We start from the raw sequence: 20,800 nt of genomic DNA, 5'->3' as shown, positions 1-20,800 counted from the left end.
CGGTTTCGGGGAGAAAGAATGACTTGAGTAGGCCTCCGCGAGCGTGGACTCCCCGCGAGCTGCAAAACGTCCAATGGGAGGGCGCGCGGGGGAAGCGGCCAGCCAATGGCTACGCCGCGGGGGCGGGGCTGTTCCGTGGGACAGGCCCGGCGGAAGCCGGGCGGGCTCATTCTCGCCTCAGCCGTCTCGTCGCTGTGGTCGTAGGAGCTGCGGCGGCGCTATGGGGGCCTCAGATTCTTTCTTGTCTTCCTACGCCGGCCTCTTCTACTGGGTCGGGGTGTCGAGCGTCGCCTTCTTCGTGTGGCTGCAGCTTCAGCGCGTAGTTTCTGCCGTCCGCCTGTGGGTGCTGGGCAACCCGGCGGCGGTGGGCCCGCACCTGGGCGCGTGGGCAGGTGAGTCTACCCGCCCTCCGCTGCGCCGGTGCCCCTTGGCTCGGAATTCTCCAGTGGAGGCCTTGGCAGCCAGCCCCCGTTTCCCTCTCTTGCTCCCTTCGCACAGTCCGGCCGGTGCCTTCCCCTCCTAGGCCCCAGCAGTTCAGCCCCAGCAGTTCTCGGCTGCCTTCGCTTCTTCTCCCCACTTCGTCCAACTCGCGCACGCCTTTTCCCTCCTGCGCAAGTGTGTTTGTGTCTTCCCCTTTTAGGTTGGCGGGTGATAACTTTCGAGCGTTTCTCCTTGTTTGGAGAGGAGCCCTCCTGGCTCACCCCTCCTCCTTAACTGGCATTGGATGGGAATAAAGTGCGGTACACACTCAAGGTCGCTCGCCACGGATTAGCCTATCACTTCACATTCTGCTGATGCTGCTTTTCTGTAATCGGCGCTGTGGCAGATTTGGGGCGGGGAGAGTAAGGCTGTACTTGAATTGTTTAAATTTCTCTGCCCAGCGAAAGCTTCAGCTGCGCAGTAAGATTGATAAGAATACCGGTAGTTCTTTCTTTTATACTTGTAGTCAGGGTTTTAAAAAACCTCTTTCCTGATGTATACTTCTAGAGGTAATGTTTTTAGTGATGTTGGCTATTGATGTGGATGGTTTTCTGGCCACATGCATTGGAGTGGGGGGAGACATTATCTTGTTAAGTGTTGCGCTTCGGTTCCATCATAGAGATTGAGAGTTAAGAAGCAGGAATTGGTAGTCATTATAGATATTTTTGATCCAAGGAAAGTGGGGATAATCCTTTGTATCTATCTGCCTTTTGGCCCTTTCTCCCAATAAATATTTATTTAGGGTCATTTTTAAATTCATGTAAGACATCTTACTGGTAGAATGGAGCTTACTAGAATAGTTTTATCCTGTGCTTGGTCCCTTAAGGGTTAGGATGCCTATGGTATACTGAGGTTATCTTATATGTACCCCAATTTTCTACAATTGAAAGTTACCTGACATAGCTTACAAGATTTTTTAAAAAGGAAAAGCAATAATAAAGCTAAAGCTTCAGAAATGGAAATTTAAAGCAGAATTAAAAGAACATAAAGCAGGAACTTTTTAGAGCTTTTGTATAATTTAAAGGATCTCATTAGGAGCCAAGTAAAAAAATAAGTTATGCTTTTGTTTGATTGCTCTGCAACTGACCTGTATAAGTTTTTGAAACATGCTCTCTTTTATGTTAATGTAATCAATAGATTTAATTCTTGGCCCTAGTGAACTGCCAGTGTATTATAATATATGCATCTTAGGGCCATGAATAACGTAGATTTTTTCCCCTTAAGAAATTAAAAAGCCATGTAGAATTGCTTTTATTAAACCAGCATCTGTTCATGTCAGTATATGCCAGCTAGTAGCTCTTGATTTATTTGGAATTCTTCACCAATAGTACCTTTACAATTTATTTAATCCTACATCTCCATCCCATTCTCTGAACTATGCACAGATTCATCTCTGACAATAGCTAAAATAGCATCCTGTGGAGGCAAATAGGCATCACTTGTTTAACTCTGCAACATTTGCTTCTACTAACAACTCCAAGTGCCCTTGATATACACTTTTGTTGGCATATTTTGCTCTGATTTCATTTAAGATATTGCTAGCCTTGTCTTTTTTGCTCTTCTATAGTACTCTTGTGATATACTTTCATATTATGGGCAGGTTATTCTGTAGTGCTGACACAGCAATCCTGATGGCAGTACTGACTGTTGTGTAGTGGCCTGGGGCAGTTTATATTGTGATTTTATGGGGTTTTGGGTGCCGTAAATTAAGTGCTATTTCATCAATGCTTTGCTGCATTTAGCTGTGTAAAAATACAGGCCAGCCTGATAATGGCTGGTTTGTTAAGCAAACAAAGGCAGGGAATATGAGCCATTAACAGAGACTCTCTGTGCTGGACAGCAAATGGGTGGAGCTTCACTCTGAGCTGTGGGTAGTTAGCAGAAGACATTGCCAGAGTTTTTAGAAGGGAGTTTCAGGATTGCAGTGGGAAATGATGTAAACCGGAGGGAAAATAGTTGTAAGTTGCAGCAGGCTGGTGAAAGTGGGGAGAGAGCACAATGGGGGCAGACAGTGTGAATCCAAGGCTGCAGAAATGGAAGAAATGAAACCCTCTTGGGACTGTAATCCTGGAAGGTTTAGGTTGTATATACAGTATGTATAAATAAACCATGTATCTTAAAGACACCACAGTCTCTACTGTGCCTTATTTCCAAAAGGAAACACAAACCCTGGGTAAGTGCCTGACCCCTGAAATCTGGCACTGCTGTGGAGATTGGGGTGGTGTGCAACAGTAAGATAAGAGGTGAAGTTTTACTGGCACTGGGAATTTCAGTACGCAACCCCATGCTCTTTGTGCAGTGATGCATGCATTACGACCATACTCATTTATGTTAACTGAAATTCTTGTTTTGTCCCAGAGTGTATCTTTGCCTAGTATTACTTGTGGAAGATATAGAAGTTTGATATTCCAAAAGAATCTTTCCAAAATGGTTGATGCGGCCAGTGTGCAAAATGCAAAAGGAACAAGAACCCTAACTTCACACCACTCTCCACAACTCTTTACCCTTCTCTGTATCCCATAATATTCATTCTTGTCTTTCTGCAGTAGTACATATTCTGTATCCCTATCTTTCCCCTTTTTTTCTTGTCTCTTTCTCATCCACCCCATCTTTATTTCTTCTGAGTTCAGTAGCTGGAGTTTCACAACTAGTTTTCATTATTAATTAGTAATTCTCACTATCTCAATCAGATTAGTCAGGTTCCAACAGACTGGAAAAACTAGTTCTAACTCCAACAGATCCTTCTAAATTCTTCTAAATTCATGGTAAGAAGCAGTGACAGAACGTACTAGATAAGCTCCCATCCCTTCACCCCCCAATACTGGGAAACCTGTTTGGCCTGCAGATTTGCAGAGAGAGAGATAGGAAAAGGCTATGTATGGCTGAAGCTGCACATAGTTAGGAAGAGGACAATGGTCTGCGCTTGGGCCTTACCTTGAACAGGCTTGTGCTAATGTAATGTTTTTGTTTTCATACAGTAAAAGGTCCAAATAAAAATATGTTTTACATACTCATTTTTTTCATAGATAACATTTTGGGAACACAAGCATGTTGTGTGCTAAAAAGATACTTAGATACTTGTACAAAAGTGCAAAATTTTAAACAGTTCACAGTATAACGGTGTTATGTTAATTGTCTTAATACAACTCTAGGAATCAGATGAACCACTTTTTAATCCATTCTTAAAAATTTAAATATAAGTTTAAGTTTCTGAGGAAAAAACATACAGCTTGATGGCTGAGTATAGGCATACTAATTTAATTTTATAATCAGTTCCATTGCACAGCTTCCAAGACTTTCCAACTTTTGCAATCAAATTACATAATATTTTTCCATTAGTTCTTTTCTGCCACACCAAAACAACCTTCATCCTGATTATCACTGACCTGATAATTCCATCAACCTGTCAGATAATGTGTGGATGTGCCTGTCTGTAGCTCTACCTAGGAGATTACATCTTGTGAAAACTGCATAATCTTGATCAGTTGTTCCCAAATCCCACCCCCTCTTTAAAAATGCTTAGGGAATTGGCAGAGCACTCTTTGCTCCTTTTTTCTTTTGCCTTTTATAGCAGTGGTAATGCACTGTGCTATAAGCCTTAAGATTTTTTAAAAAAGGCTTTTTATATCGTACACTCTATTTTATTGTAGTACAATTTGAATTCCACAGAATTCTGTAGAATTCAAATTGTAAGCGTTCTTCACAGGCATGCTGTGGACCACACAAACAAAGCTGATGGTCTGTGGACCACAGTTTGGGAACCCACAGTCTAGGTAAATGATTATCAGAGAGTACTGAAACATGGGCATATTGTCCATGTGCTTAAGAGATACGCTACAGACATTATTTCTGGACTTTGCTCATGCTGTTGACAGTCCACAAGCTGCTTCTCACTTTCTCAGATAATGTGACATGTTTAGTGCCTTAGGCAAATTGCTCATTCTATACATGTAGCCACATACTTGAGATTATAGTTGAGAGCAACCTAGAGTAAAACAGAGCACTTTTCCAAGTTAACCAAGTTCCAAGTTCCACCTAAACATTAGGAAGAACTTCCTGACAGTAAGAGCTGTTCGACAGTGGAATTTGCTGCCAAGGAGTGTGGTAGAGTCTCCTTCTTTGGAGGTCTTTAAGCAGAGGCTTGACAACCATATGTCAGGAGTGCTCTGATGGTGTTTCCTGCTTGGCAGGGGGTTGGACTCGATGGCCCTTGTGGTCTCTTCCAACTCTATGATTCTATGATTCTATGGTATTCAACTAAGGTTTACTCCGAGTAAACCCAGAGAAATTAATCAACCTATTTTTGTCACTTTCATTTTTATGAGTCTTCTCTGCATAAAAAATAGCTGAATACCACCTTTAGTTTCTTTACCTCCTTACTATTAGCCTGCTGTATGTAAAAGTAACATCTAGTGATGTCCACCAGTTTGCCCAGCACATCTTCTATTTACCCTTCCTGAACAGATTTTAGGGGCACATGGGGGTGTGGAGAGGAAGACAAAGCCCAGATGTGCAGGTGGATGTCTGCTTGCACTATGATTTGATCTTGCTCATATTGGCCACTAAAGGTCCTCGGGGTTACATTTACATTAACAAAAAACATCAGGCAACTACAGCGGTACCTCGGGTTAAGTACTTAATTCGTTCCGGAGGTCCGTTCTTAACCTGAAACTGTTCTTAACCTGAAGCACCACTTTAGCTAATGCCGCGCCGCCGGAGCCCGATTTCTGTTCTCATCCTGAAGCAAAGTTCTTAACCTGAAGCACTATTCCTGGGTTTGCGGAGTCTGTAACCTGAAGCATATGTAACCTGAAGTGTATTTAATCCGAGGTACCACTGTATATTAAAATTAAAACTTGTAAGAATTACTTCAGCCAGAGATAGCCTATCCATATACCTCTCTCATTACTTAAGATAGAGACATAAAACCATCTTTGTTTCCAATAACATTGTGGTTTGTCCATATAGTCCATATAGGTAAGTCAAAATTCCACTCCTTTAATACATGCTTTGAAGTGGTTCCAATTTACTGTGTGTTGAAACACAGCTAGTTTGGAAACTTGTACCTGTACCTATCTTCCAGAAAAGTACCTCTCAGTTTTAACATTTGGGAACTGGACATGTTAATCCAGGATAAAATCTTACTAGCCTGGAATAAACAACAGTGGTGCCTTGCAAGACGAAAAGAATCCGTTCCGCGAGTCTCTTCTTCTAGCGGTTTTTTCGTCTTGCGAAGCAAGCCCATTGACGGATTAGCTAGCGCTATTGGCGGTTTAGCGGCTTTTAGCGGCTTAGCGGATAAGCGGCTTAGAAAAAGGGGGGGGGGAGGAAAAAAACCCCGCAGGAACTCGCAAGACATTTTCGTCTTGCGAAGCAAGCCCCTAGGAAATTCATTTTGCGAAGCACCTCCAAAACGGAAAACTCTTTCGTCTAGCGAGTTTTCCGTCTTGCGAGGCATTCGTCTTGCGGGGCACCACTGAATCTAGTTTTCCTCTGCACAGCTGTCTCTTGTTCCTCATCAGGAGTGCTGGACAGCACAAAGCCATTGTGAAGAAGTTGTTAGAGTGCTGAGCTAGGACCTAGGAGGCCAGGATTCAGGTCCCTACTCAGCTTTGAAGCCTACTGGGTGAGACTTTAGGCTAGTCATTGTCTCTCAGCCTAACATAACCTCACATGGTTATTGTGAGGATAAAATAGTGAGGGGAAGAAGTGTTTTCTATTCTTTAGCTCTTTGGGAATAAAAGGTGGGCTATAAATGTAATAATAAATAAAATCCCCAATCTGTCTACACCCATGCACAAAATACACAAATTGTGTACCTCTAGGAGATATTCATCCCACAGCATAAGGCAGAGGTTTCCAACCTTTTCAGTCCACAATTCCCTTAACCAACTACTGTACACTCTTTCTGTGGCACCCCTGTGGGGCTCAGGAACCCGGTTATGTCACCCCTTGCCTGCAGAGCTGGCTTCCTCTCACCTTTTTGTAAACACCCTCCCTTGTGGAGTGTTCCCTCAGCCTCTTCTCCTCTCCCCTCTCCTTGGGAGTCCTGCTGCTGCCCCTGGTCTCTGAGCTGCCCCACTCTCCGCCCCAAAGAAAGGTGGCTCCCAGAGGCACCTTTTGCCTGCAGAGTTTACAGCCAGGGCTGTAATAAAAAGCTGGGCAAGCCTTTGGGAGGCAGAGACATGAGAGGGCATCAGAGGAGGGAGGGAAGGAAAGAGGGACAGAGGCAAGTGTTGCCCGTGGTACCCCTGACCATCATTCAAGGCACCCCAGGGTGCCATGGCACACTGACTGAAAACCACTGGCATAAGTCACCAGTTGTTCCAGTCTCCCCATAGCAATTGTCACATGGTGCTGGGCCAGAATATGAAATATGGCCTGAATAGATTGAAGCTTTTGTGGGTGGTTATACATGGAAATACCCTTTCGAGGCAAAATATGCTTTCAATGAAGTTTATAACATGGGAAAGAAGTCCTGTGAGGAAAGGTTAAAGAAGGAGCTGGGTATGTTTTGTCTGGAAAAGAGTGGGGTGGGGAGAGAAAGTATAAAGGTAAAGGGAGCCCTGACCATTAGGTCCAGTCCTGGCTGACTCTGGGTTTGCGGTGCTCATCTTGCTTTACTGGCCGAGGGAGCCGGCGTACAGCTTCTGGGTCATGTGGCCAGCATGACTAAGCCACTTCTGGCGAACCAGAACAGCGCACGGAAACGGCGTTTACCTTCCCGCTGTGACGTGCTTTTGAACTGCTAGGTTGGCAGGAGCAGGGTGAGCAACAGGAGCTCACCCTGTCACGGGGATTCGAACCACCGACCTTCTGTTCGGCAAGTCCTAGGCTCTGTGGTTTAATCCACAGCGCCACCCGCATCCCTAGGAGAGAGTATGTTGTTGTTTAGTCGTTTAGTCGTGTCCGACTCTTCATGACCCCATGGACCAGAGCACGCCAGGCACTTTTGTCTTCCACTGCCTCCTGTAGTTTGGTCAAACTCATGCTGGTAGCTTCGAGAACACTGTCCAACCATCTCATCCTCTGTTGTCCCCTTCTCCTTGTGCCCTCCATCTTTCCCAACATCAGGGTATTTTCCAGGGAGTCTTCTCTTCTCATGAGGTGGCCAAAGTATTGGAGCCTCAGCTTCACTATCTGTCCTTCCAGTGAGCACTCAGGGCTGATTTCCTGAAAAGAATGGATAGGTGTGGTCTTCTAGCAGTCCATGGGACTCTCAAGAGTCTCCTCTAGCACCATAATTCAAAAGCATCAATTCTTCGGTGATCAGCCTTCTTTACGGTCCAGCTCTCACTTCCATACATCACTACTGGGAAAAACATAGCTTTAACTATATGGACCTATAAGGAGACAGTATAGCCCTCTTCAAATACCTGAAAGGCTGTGATGTAGAAGGCAGATATCCCCCACTGTCCAGACAGGGAGTCTGGAGTAACCTCTCTGTTGCCATCCTTGTATAACTTATTCTCACATATTCTGTTGTTTACATAGGTGGGGTAGTAGAGCAGCTGAGAGAATAATGGAGGATTCTGGAATTAGTTAAAATATTTTTTACAAGCCTAAGTATTAGTTTTGTAATGTTTTTCTTAAAAAGCTTATCTTGCAAGAACTTAACCACTATTTCCTCTAACTTGTGCAATCTATAAATATATATTGGAAATGGATTTTTATTCTTCATATTAGAACTTAAAAAATAACAAACTTATAAAAACAAGTGTTAGGGTTGCCAAGTTGTACCTATACAGTGGTACCTTGGGTTATATACACTTCAGGTTACATACACTTTGGGTTACAGACTCCGCTAACCAAGAGATAGTACCTCGGATTAAGAACTTTGCTTCAGGATGAGAACAGAAATCGTGCTCCGGCGGCAGCGAGAGGCCCCATTAGCTAAAGTGGTGCTTCAGGTTAAGAACAGTTTCAGGTTAAGAACGGACCTCCAGAACAAATTAAGTACTTAACCCGAGGTACCACTGTATCTTGAAAAATCCAGAAGCAGCAAGAAAGTTGCAGCTGCTGTGGCACGTGTCTTTATTAATCACTTTGCCCTGTATCTTTTCTAGGAATCAGAAGTTGAGTGTCTCCCACTGCCCCCCAAAAAAGAAACACATGGTGAGCAAGGGGACTGGTTGCAATATAGGCACAATCCATGTGAACTCTCCCTTATAACCTAATGGTATGGTATCAGTTGAGTGTACAAGACCCCACATAGTGCAAATCCTGGATGTGGTTCTTTGTGAAAATGCTGGAAGAAGCCACACAGACACAACTGAGATAGGGATGTAGGATGGACCAGCAGGCCTGACACTTCCATGTCTCACAGTGCCTGTGAATTTTCCCAGATGCCTTTCACCCTCATCCATACACACACTTTTTGTTTGATAGTTATTAATAATCAATACTTACATGTAGGAGAAGGGAAACCTGAAAAGAGGAAGTTGCTGCTTTCCTGCATTCTGCCTCAGGGTCTTACTGCCCACCCGCTTGTGTTTCGTTCCTGTGTTTGCTCAAATGGAACAAAGAGCAGGCAAATCCCCTCCCCTCCAGGCAAGCAGAGGGGAAAGCAGAGCGTCCTTCCTTCTAATTCCTCTCCCTGCTCCTCTCAGGCAGCCAGAAAACATGCAGGTGGGAGAGAGGGAGAGAGAGAGAGGGAGGGCTGGCTTGGGTGGGTGGGGGGAACTTTTGCCTTTCTTTCCTCCCTCCCATTAAATCCCTCTCCTGCATTCTTAGCCAGCTGCTTCTCTGCACACCCCTCTCATGCTCCTTGTCCCTTCTGTGTTTTTCCTTCCCTCCCCACTTAAAATGTAGTTACAAAGCATGGATCCTCAGGATCTTTGCATTGGGTCACCCCAAATTCACCATCAGATCACATAGCATGTCCATGGCTACAGCCTGCCCCCCCAAAATCACACACCCACTGTTGCTTGGGGCTGCGATGGTGCTAAAACGTGGTTAAAAAGCATGGATCCACATGGATCCTCAGGATCTTTGCATTGGGTCACCTCAAATTCACCATCAGATCACATAGCATGTCCATGGCTACAGCCTACCCCCCCCCAAAAAAAATCACGCACTCACTGTTGCTTGGGGCTGCGATGGTGCTAAAACGTGGTTAAAAAGCATGGATCCACAAGGATCCTCAGGATCTTTGCATTGGGTCACCCCAAATTCACCATCAGATCACATGTCTGTGGCCACAGCATGAAGCACAAAAATGATACATCCACTGTTTCATTCAGAATCCCCCCCCCTTGTTTTCCTCCTCTAAAAACGATGTGCCTGTTATGGTCAGGTGCATGTTATAGAGCGAAAAATATGGTACTTCAACACTTAAATTTCAGTCCTTGGACTACCTTGTAAACTTGTACTTACTGGGGTTTTTTCTTTTATTAAGAATCTTGGACAGCTTTTTAAAAATAAAAACATAAACCATCCATTCTGGTTTTGGTGGGACAGACCTGACTTGATATTTGGCACATGCAAAAGTGAGCAAATTGTTGCTCAGCTCCTTCTTTAGTCAGAAAGAAGTTTCTTGGTGAAGTTTGAAGTGTTTACCTTTACATTGCATGTTCCCATAATTGTTGTTGCCCTTTACTTAACCAGAAGGAACAATGATTTTTTTAAGCTGTCCAGTAAATGCAGATCTGATGCATATAAGCCATACAATTAATAGAGATCCTGTGCAATTTTTAAAGCATGTAAAATATTGAGTTATATGTAGTTGCTTCTTACTTAACTGTTCAAGTAAACCCCTCTGGCAGTTTTCTAAAGGAACCTGAAGAGTGAGTAGTGTAATGAAGAAGTTGCTTCATGGTCATGTTTGTTGGGAAAACATTTTGGTTTGAAATTGATTGTGCCTTTGAGAGTGTTTTAGCTGTAGAATGAAGTTTTTTATATATTGCTACACAGCATCCTCTGTTGGCTAACTTGTGAATCGACCTCCCTATTTTTATGCCTACAACTGTAGCATTCCTTTAAAAATACAGCATTCTCTTCAGTTATGTAATTACTGTACTGCCAAACAGTTCAACACAACATTGAAGGCTGGTATGTGTATAATATATATCTCTAATGTAGGAACCTCCACTGAACAGTGTTGATGTATTAGTTTAAAATGTATTGTAATAAACATCTATGCTGCTCCTTGATTGTGTTTCCACTGGTGTCCCAACTAAATTAACTCTATTTGGCTCGTATATAATTTCAGATTTACTCAGATCTTGAATGTACTTCCTTGATGGAGAGTCAGGCACTCCACCTATAGAAGGAAATACTTAAGGTGGGGTGGCTTTCTTTGTTAAGAGTTATTGCACATGCAGGCAAAGATGTCAACAAAGTTCTCCTGAGGCAGGCTCATAGAAGACCACCTCAAGCAAGAAGCAAGCTTTCAAATCTCTGAGTCCTCTTAGAGCTTGGTTTTTGATCTGAGTTGGAAAGCATTCCAACTATTCCTGTTCATCCCTTAATATCTGTGAAATGCCTCCCAAAGTGGTTTACAACCATGTTAAATTTCCTATTAAAAATATCATCAAACCATTAACATTTAAAACATCCACGGTCCATCCAAATATAAAGCAGAATACCATAAAAGAAAAGAAATAATCTAACGATGTAAAAACACAGCATACAACGTACAGATCCCAAAGGCCATGGTAAAACAAGTCTTAAGCCCTGTTTGAAATTAATGAGGGATGGGGTTTGGGTGATACCACTTGGATTTAATTCTGAAAATGTCCTCTTGCATGTTTGTGCTAACCTAATTATTTTTGCACTCCCCAGCTAGTTTGGGGCAAGGAGATAGGGGCTAGCCATCCATTTTAGCAGTGGGTGGCAGAGTCAGCAGGGCACCTCAGCCAGTTGCCACCAGAATGACAAGCCCTCCACACAGATGCAGGTATTGGTGCTCCTATGTGTGTATGTTGCATGATTTTGTTGAGACTTCGGTTTTCTAGTAGCTTTTGGAGTGAACAGTTAGTGGGTTGGTAACAAGCCAAGTTAAATGGAGTACGTGAGAAAGTCTGCTTGGAGATAAGGAAGCCTAGCAGCAGGTGGTGAATGACAAAGCAGTTTTCTTGTTGGAGTATTGGGAGTGCTGAAGTTTGGAAAGAAGTTTGAGTACCTCGGGTTAAGAACTTTGCTTCAGGATGTGAACAGAAATTGTGCGGCGGCAGCAGCAGGAGGCCCCATTAGCTAAAGTGGTACCTCAGGTTAAGAGCAGTTTCAGGTTAAGAATGGACCTCTGGAACGAATTAAGTACTTAACCCGAGGTACCGCTGAAGGAACAGGTTACCCAAACCTGACTATCCAGTAGTTACCCAAACTGGGCCCCCAAACTTCCCGTATTCTTTTCTCAAGGATTCATTAGCTAAAATGCATTAGCTTCACCACTGTATATGGTAACTTGTACAAAGCTGTGCTTTACTCTGCTGTATATAATAAAGCTAACTAAAAATCAAGTTACTAGTCAAGCAAGTTCCATTCCTGTTCGTCGTCCTAGAATTGTACGATTTGGCAGCTGGTAGCAAGAGTTTTGGTTGAGATCCATCAACAGATTTTGCTGTCTAGTTTTCTGTATTTTGGCCTGTTATGTTTGTTAGTTCATGAAATCAGATGTAGTCAGTTTGAACTGTTTCTTGTATAGAAAGGAAAATTCAGTGTCTTATGTTAAGTTCATCTTCCGCCATAACTTGGACTACTTCATACCTTGTATACATGAGAAATACTCTCGTGTAGGCAATAAAATGCAGCTTATTGGTTATTATTACTGCAGGGCCTGCAAAACAGAGCTGTTCCATCAGGCCTTTGGCCAAGGCACAGTCTGACCCACCCCCCTCTGTAAAATTCATAGAACTCTAATCCAATAGTTGCCATTAATTTGATTCTGAATTGATTCTAGAATGTGTTTTAATTAATTGACTGCGATTTTATGTACACTGTGCTATTTTTACCTGTTGTTAGCCGCTCCTTGGCTGGGGAGGGTGGGAAACAAATAAAAATTTATTATTATTATTACATATGAAGCTGTTCTATTATCACACCATTGGTCCATTTAGTCCAAGATTGTCTATTTTGAATGTTAGCAGCTCTTTGGGATCTTGGACAGAGGTCTCTTCCATCACCTATTTATTACCTGATCTTTTCAGTGAAGATTTGGGATTTGAACCTCAGACCTTCTTGATGCAAAGCATTTGCTCTAGCACTCCTCATGCTTGTAGATAACTGTATGTGGTAAACAACACATAGGGTTATACATTGCTTCCTTTCCTATACAGAAATTTGATGTACACATCCTTTAAACTCCGGAAGCTATGTTTAAGCCAATTTAAGGGTTGCTTTCCACACATTTCTGCTGTGGATCTTTTTTATCTTTTGGCACACCTTTCCTGCATGCTTTCAAACATGCAGTGAACCTCTGGAACTCATGATTGAGTAGGGCTCCTAATAGCGTATTTATAGTGTATTCGCTGACATGTGAATGTCTGTACAGAAAGGACACTGAATTGTGGAAACAGGGAAATAGATCTCTCTTTTAACTTGTGAGGGAGACTGAATTACTGGTGTTGGGACACAACATATATTGTGTTTAACTTCTTCAGTAAACTGAACATTGTGAATGACCAGTCTTTGTATTCAGTTGCACCTTTCATCATCTTATGCTGTCACATGAATGTGCTGTGTTCCCAGTGAGCAGTGGGACTCAACTGCTTGTTTGGTGAATAGGTGTGACTGAACCCCAAAGGGGAGAAATGCCATGTGACAAGGACATGCTCAAAATCCATGTGTTCTTATCTGGGGTAAGGGATTGCTATGGTGCTGAGCATAGCATTCTGATGCCTATATAGTGTCCTTTTTGTTCTTTCAGGGAAAATAAGATACATCAAACAAACTGTAACAGAAATGCTTAAAGAAGCTGGATAGTTACACTTCTGTAACTATTCTGTAACTAAAACAGCCTTCCTATTAATGCTCAGTATTGAATAGTATTTTAAGAAAACATTTTGGCTTCCTTCATTGCATTTCGAAACAAAAGTAACTTACACTTACTCAGCCACAAATGAACAATTGCAGAACTTCCTCCAAGAAAGTCTCAGATAAATCAAATAAGTATTTATTTATCCTAATGGTTAAGTTCAGACATAATGGCAAACCATGGTGTAGAAGCCTAGGCTAAATAGACTTTTATGTTCTCTATCTCAGTGTTTCCCAACCGGTGTTCCGCGGCACACTAGTGTGCCGCGAGACGTTGCCTGGTGTGCCGTGGGAGGGAGGCGGGCGAGACGGGCGGCGAGAGGCGGGGCGGCGGCGGCGAGCACACGCGGGGCGGGGAGCGAGCTCCCTCCCACATCCCATCGCCCCGTGCTCCGCGCTGTTGTAGGCCAGCCCTGCGCACCCGGGGGACCTCCCCCCGAGAGCGCAAGGCTTGCAGGCGGCAGCTGGCAGCGCGGAGCACGGGGCGCCCTTCGGAGGACGCCCCGTGCTCCACGCAGGTGTCCGCAAGCCTTGCGCACCCGGGGGATCTCCCCCCGGGAGCGCAAGGCTTGCGGGCGTCAGCTGGCAGCGCGGAGCACGGGGCGCCCTTCGGAGGCCACCCCGTGCTCCGCGCTGGTGTTGGCAAGTCTTGCGCACCGGGGGATCTTCGGAGGACGCCCCGTGCTCCGCGCTCGTGTTGGCAAGCCTTGCGCACCCGGGGGGCGCATGGGGCGCCCTGAAACAGAGGGTTCCCCATGCTGCGGACTGTAGCCTGCCGCCGGACGCGCGGGGCGCCCTGAAGCAGAGCGCCCCTCGCGCCAGGCAGACATGGGCCAGCCCCACAAGCTCGGGGGACAGCGGGGAGGCGCAGCACCGCCATCCCACTGTTCCCCGACCTGGTTTTTTTGGGGGGAAATAAAGGAAATAATTTTTTCCTTTATTTCCCCCCTCAAAAAAGTAGGTGCGTCCTATGGGACGGAGCGTCCTATGGGACGAAAAATACGGTACTTACTATTTCATAATAAAGTAATTATAAAATACTTTCTTTGTGTTTATTTGATTCCTATTAAAGAGAGTTACTTTATATATAGTCAATATAGGCACAGAGTTAATTTTTTAAACATTTTCTAATGGTGGTGTGCCTCGAGATTTTTTTCATGAAACAAGTGTGCCTTTGCCCAAAAAAGGTTGGGAAACACTGCTCTATCTGGTGTTCTGCTATTAGGTTCATGATGGCAAATGGTGGTTTGCTGTGAACCAAGAGTGGAGAGAATCGTATCATGTGAGGGTAGGAGAGAGTATGAGAGGCCAGTGCTCATTCCAGGCTGTTTTTCATAACGCCAATAGGTTGTTGGAATGGTACTAAGGAGATCTGACTTCAGATCTCGCTTAGCCATGTAGCTCACTAGATGTTCATTGTCTAATCCCTACCTTTCACACAGGTGTACATCACAAGTGACATCAGGTGTGGGGCAGGTTTGGGGAAATTAACATGTGGCAAAACTGAGACCCGGGCTGGGCCAAATTTGACCCCCTGGCCAGAATTTCCCCACCCCTGATAAAAATAATGCGAGAGGGTAGAAATGTGAACCAAAATGAAGACATGTTAAATGTAAATATAATCTTTAGCATTCCACTATATTGAAATTTATATTTAATGAATATGCAAAGCAAATATATATATCAAGCAAAATGTGTGTGTGTGTGTGTGTGTGTGTCTCCAAGATGGAAGAGGAAATAAAACATGGAAATTTTAGTTTTCCCATTGTACATACAATCAGCTTTAGTGTATCTCCTTTCTGACACCATAGTATAAAATAGAGAGGTGGCAAGTCATCTTTTAACGGGCTTATGTACTTTCTTATAAGGTGCTATAAGGCAGCATTTCGGAAACACTTTATGGATGTTTCATCATTTTAGCTAAGAATAGATGTTGTGATGTGTAAAATGGCTTACTTGCATCCCAAATAGACATGATAGACAAAAATTGTTTTCATGGAGGTTGCAATAGGCTACATTATATCTTAATTTTTAAATAATGAGAGCATTCTGTCATGAGTTGCAGATATTAAAAATTAAGGACATTGATCTGTTGCCTACAGTGTAAAGAGGAATATTCCTTTACAGAAATGGGCATTTCTGCAGTCTACAAATTTGAAAGTAAATGCACATCATAAATCTAGATTTCTGTATGTTCCTCTTTCTTGCAAATAGAGTGTTTTCAATAACCATTTCCCCTCTTCCTGCATTGTGAAATGGTGGCAGCATATCAGCAAGGAATTGCATTGGTATTCTAGAAGCATTGCCAAACCAGACAGGTCTGCAGCACACTGGTCTATTTTTAGACTTTAGGTTGCCATTTTTATCCTGTAAAAATATTCATCAGTGTCTGGGTGACAGGCCATCAGTTTTTGTAAATGTGGTAGAGACCACATTTCCCCTTCTACCTATCTTCTCTGTTTTATGCTTTGCAGTGTGCAGTTTGGAGTAGGGGGAGGTGGTTACTTTGGATTTCAATTCATGCATTAAACTCCTCAGTTCACAGATCTTTAACGTCACACACTTCATTCATCTTTTTCTATACGCAGCTGCTTACGCATCTCTGCTTATTGTCTATTATGGCTGAACTGTTATAGTGCACAAAAGTAAGTGCGCTTGGGGGGGGGAATTAATGGATTTAGATGCCTTTCTATAATTTCCAATCTAGTCTCTCTCCTGACATTCTTCAACTGCAGCCACAAAGCCCTAAATTTAAAACCACATTGGTACTGTGGGTAAGGTATTCTCTTTTTCTCAGAGCAAATACAGTAGTATGGGGAGATTCTCCTGAAATCAATATGGGTTGGTGGGTTGTATTAGATTGGTTGTGCTTCAGCAATGAGTCCCAAGTTCCAGTTCCTGTTTGGGAATGAAAATTCTCAGTAGCCTTGAGCAAGTCATGCCCTCATTTTTTAAGTTGTTACAATCTTACTGACCTAATACACAAGTTGATTGTGCAGTTTAATGTATACTTAGCATGCAGAAAGATGTTTTCAGAGTGATTGATAACAATCCTCAGGGTATCCTTTGAGGAGATCTGCAACCAACAAAGGCAAGGTAGTCAAGACACACCTGATGCTTGTTTTGTGGTTTCTGTCCCTTCTCTGACAAAGGGCAGACAAAAAGTTATGTAGCATGTAATGTAGCTTGTAGAGCAATAGATCAGTCTTCATTTTTCCTCAAAAACCATACAAACAGATGTACATAGAAATGTATAGGTAGGTTGATTGAACCCCATCTGTAAGAACAGTGGGCAGTAATTTATAGAAATGTATTTTAATCACTTGCTGCATAAATGTAACTTAATAAATGAACATAATTGAGAGATGAGGTGACTTGCATTTTTATAGGCTTGTTACCTTGGCACACTGGAGTTTTACAATGGCCGGTCGTAGATACTGTGTCAGAAATTCTCAAATCTAGTCATGTTGCATGTTAAATATAACCCTAACCCCATTTGTATAGTACTAAAGAACCTCCTTAATACTTGTGTGTTCGTACCTCTGCAGTATATTGTGACACGCAGATAGAAAGACAATGCAACACTTGCGTACTGAACAAAGAATTGTAATAGTTGTAATACTTGGGAGTTGAACATGGGTACGGGCAGTTGTAATTACCGTATTTTTCACTCTATAAGACGCACCAGACCACAAGATGCGCCTAGTTTTTTGAGGAGGAAAACAAGAAAAAAAATAATCTGAATCTCAGAAGCCAGAACAGCAAGAGGGATCGCTGCGCAGTGAAAGCAGCAATCCCTCTTGCTGTTCTGGCTTCTGGGATAGCTGCGCAGCCTGCATTCGCTCCATAAGACGCACACACATTTCCCCTTACTTTTTAGGAGGGAAAAAGTGAGTCTTATAGAGCAAAAAATACGGTAACTGGTGAACTCAGTCAAATTCAAAGACTTAGTTCTGAATGTTTTTTTAAAAATCTATTTACTTCCTATGAAAAACTAAAAAAAAATCTATTTAACTTCCTTTTGTTCATTTCTTGCCTTCGTGACATGGAATCTCTAAATAAAATGTTTCCTGGCTCATGCCAGAGTGATGCAGTAGCAAAAACAAACAAACAAACAAACAAAACCAACTAATGCTAGTTTAGGCCGCATCAACAGAAGTATAGTGTCCAGATCAAGGGATATAATAGTACTGCTCTATTCTGTCAAACTCCCCCTAAAGTACTGCTTTCAGTTGCTGGGAACCACAGTTAAGAAAGATATTGACAAGCTGTAACGTGTGCAGAGGAGGTCAACCAAGATGATCAAGGGTCTGGAAAACAAGCCATATGAGGAATGGTTGAGGGAGTTGGGTATGTTTAGCTAGGAGAAGAGAAGACTGAGAGGAGATATAATAGCCAAATATATAAAGGGCTATCACATGGAAGATGAAGTAAGCTTGTGTTCTCCTGCTCTGGAGCGTAGGACTCAAACCAACGGCTTCAAGTTACAGTGGTACCTCTGGTTAAGAACTTAATTCGTTCTGGAGGTCCATTCTAAACCTGAAACTGTTCTTAACCTGAAGCACCACTTTAGCTAATGGGGCCTCCTGCTGCTGCCGCCGCACGATTTCTGTTCTCATCCTGAAGCAAAGTTCTTAACAAAGTACTATTTCTGGGTTAGCGGAGTCTGTAACCTGAAGCGTCTGTAACCCTTGGTACCACTGTACAAGAAAGGAGATTCCAACTAAACATCCGTAAGAATTTTCTGACAGTAAGAGCTTTTCAACAGTGGACCAGACTCCCTTGGAAGGTGGTGGACTCTTCTTCCTTGGAGGTTTTCAAGCAGAGGTTGGATGACCATCTGTCATGGATGCTTTAGTTGAGATTCCTGCATTGTAGGGGGATTAGATGACCTTTGTGTCCCTTCCAATTCTACAATTCTCTGATCTTTCACCAAGGGGCGAGTGTACATAAGAACCTCAGAGAAGCTCAGCTGGTTCAAATTAAAGACCAATCTCATTCAGCATCCTTTTCACCCTCTGGCCAATCAGGTGCCTGTGGAAAGCCTGTAAGCAGGACATGAGGATTAAAGCATTAGCCCTCACCTTTTCTCCAGCAACTGGTCTTCAGAAGTATACTGCCTCAAATAATTGAGGTAGTAGCTGTAGATGACCAGTAGCCATGGATCCATGAATATGTTTAAACCCCTGTTAGAGCCCTCCAAATTGGTGGTCATCACCTCATCTTGTGGTGGCAAATTCCACTCCTTAACACTGCTTTCTTATTCTTTCCATAATTGACTCCCTTGGGAGGCTGTGGACTCTCCTTCATTAGAGGTTTTTAAGCAGAAGTTGGATGGCCATCTGCCATGGATGCTCTGGTTGAGATTCTTTCATTGCAGGGGATTGGATTAGATGACCCTCAGGATCTCTTCCAACTCTACGGCTCTAACCCACAGCACTCGAACATGATTGTACATATTCTATCACTGTTCATTTTTTTAAAAAAACAGTGTGCTCCGAATCCGAAGAAAAGTGAGCATAAGGGTTCTCTTGCAAAGTTTCTCATGCCAAGAGTCCCCTTTCATTATAGTTCCCAGTGCCCCAACCCACACTATTCTAGACAGTTCCTGAACCTTCAGTGGCTTGCCACAAGATCTGACTTCCACATATTATCATGCCTATAATCTATCATATGAAATGCACTGTGGGTGCCAAAGAGAAGTGAGAATATGCAAAATCTGAACATTTGTGGTTGCAATTTGAGTGAGAAATAGGAGGTTTAGAAGCACTCATTTGTCTCATTTTCTGCACCAGATTTTCCGTTCAGTAAATGTATTGTGTTGCTGCTGTCTTATTAACTTGCAGAGTCTGCATGCTTATCTTCTTTGTTCTTGTTAAAATATGAGCTGGCATGTGTTAGACTGCATTAGCGTTCACTTCTAGGGACTTCAGTGCCTTCTAAATTTGGCATTACTAAGCTGGTGCCCTGTTTGCTTGAATCAATTGGGGTAGCTATTTTTAGCAACAAAGGGGAATTGAAATAGCAATTTTCTTTCCATGCAATAGATCCCAAGAGGAATACTGATGCAAGCTCTCTGTCATTGCATATACTCGCCCCTCCTCAAAAACCCTCAGACAAAAGGCAGCTGTCACAGTTTGCGGCAGTATTAATCTTTAATCAATTGAGTGTTTTCTGCATTCAGGTGTTCTGAGGGGAAAACGGGTCATGAGGAGAACCTATCTGGAATAACTAAGCATTCTCTTTGGTGGGTAACGGCAGGGAATAGGCAGAGCAGCTAAAAATAGTATTTGCTTCAAGTGTTCCTCCAGTCTATTTTTGATACTTGATTTTGATAAGGTTGATTGGGCTCTTACTAAAAATAAGTTTCTTCCAGGCTAGCAACACATGCACACACACACATAGTAAAATGTTTTTAACTAACACAAACTAAAATTCTTTAGTGGGCTGCAGATAATCTTGGAAGAAAGTGTTGGTCAGACGCCAGTGTTTATATAATCTCTATTAAATGAGGCATTATTTGATGCCAACCAGGACTTGTCTCTATTCTTTCCATTTTTTGTTGTGTTGAAGGGCTAGTATGATTTGTTTGCCTTTCACAAGCTTCTTGTAATGTAGTGGAAATAGCAGCGGGTCCCCCCCCCCCCCGTTTTACATAATTCACACCTATTCAGTGTTACCATTTTCTGTTACATGCCTTGATTTGGAAGACTGTTTTGTTAACTCCTGCTAAAAGCTGCATTTAATATAGATTCTCATTAAGTAATATTGGAATGTTACTTGCAGCTACTTATAACTGAGAAGAGAAATGCTGATTTCCCACATTTGCAACATAATCTGTTAGTTATCTATTTATTAGCAGTTATTTCACAAGAAAGTGAGTGGAAGTATTGTTGAAATTTTGATTACATGTAAAACCATGTGACTTCTGCAAGACTACTGCTATTCTTCCAACACTAGATTTATAAACTTTTCCAGAAATCTTGCCCTGCATTTTTCTTCACATATTATAAGAGTTCACCCTCTTAATCCCAAAACGAAACGTCACTTAGAGTTTTCTGTCTACTTCTCCATCTGGGGAATAGAGGGCAGGGTGTGGATTCAAATATATAGCTGGAACAGCCTCTCCCTGAATAAAGCAGCACTGATAATTTTCATGAAAGCGGTTTGCCCAAGACTACTCCGCAGTCTTCATGTTTGAGTAGTGACATAGCTGAATTGCTTCTATCAAATACTGTCTTATTTATTCTTACATCACTCTCCTTTGTGCTGTTTTCTTCCTGTTCAATACTATAAAAATACTAATTTATTCACAGTAGTCTTGAATCCTAATCCGAAGGAGGCAAGC

The 20,800-nt window shown here is 42.8% G+C and overlaps 1 protein-coding gene across 1 annotated transcript in view; it reads left to right on the top strand.

The window, feature by feature from the left end:
- Positions 1-58: 58 nt before the first annotated feature.
- HSD17B12 (hydroxysteroid 17-beta dehydrogenase 12) overlaps positions 59-20,800 on the top strand; it is a 53,970-nt gene continuing 33,228 nt past the window's right edge. Inside the window, exon 1 of the mRNA XM_081835872.1 lies at positions 59-392. Coding sequence (XP_081691998.1) covers positions 74-392 — 319 coding nt within the window. The 5' untranslated portion in view covers positions 59-73. The remainder of the gene's footprint in view (positions 393-20,800) is intronic.

Source organism: Podarcis erhardii (assembly GCF_964252035.2).
Source record: "Podarcis erhardii genome assembly, chromosome: 1".
Lineage (NCBI taxonomy): Eukaryota > Metazoa > Chordata > Lepidosauria > Squamata > Lacertidae > Podarcis > Podarcis erhardii.
This window is presented reverse-complemented; position numbering and strand designations above follow the sequence as displayed.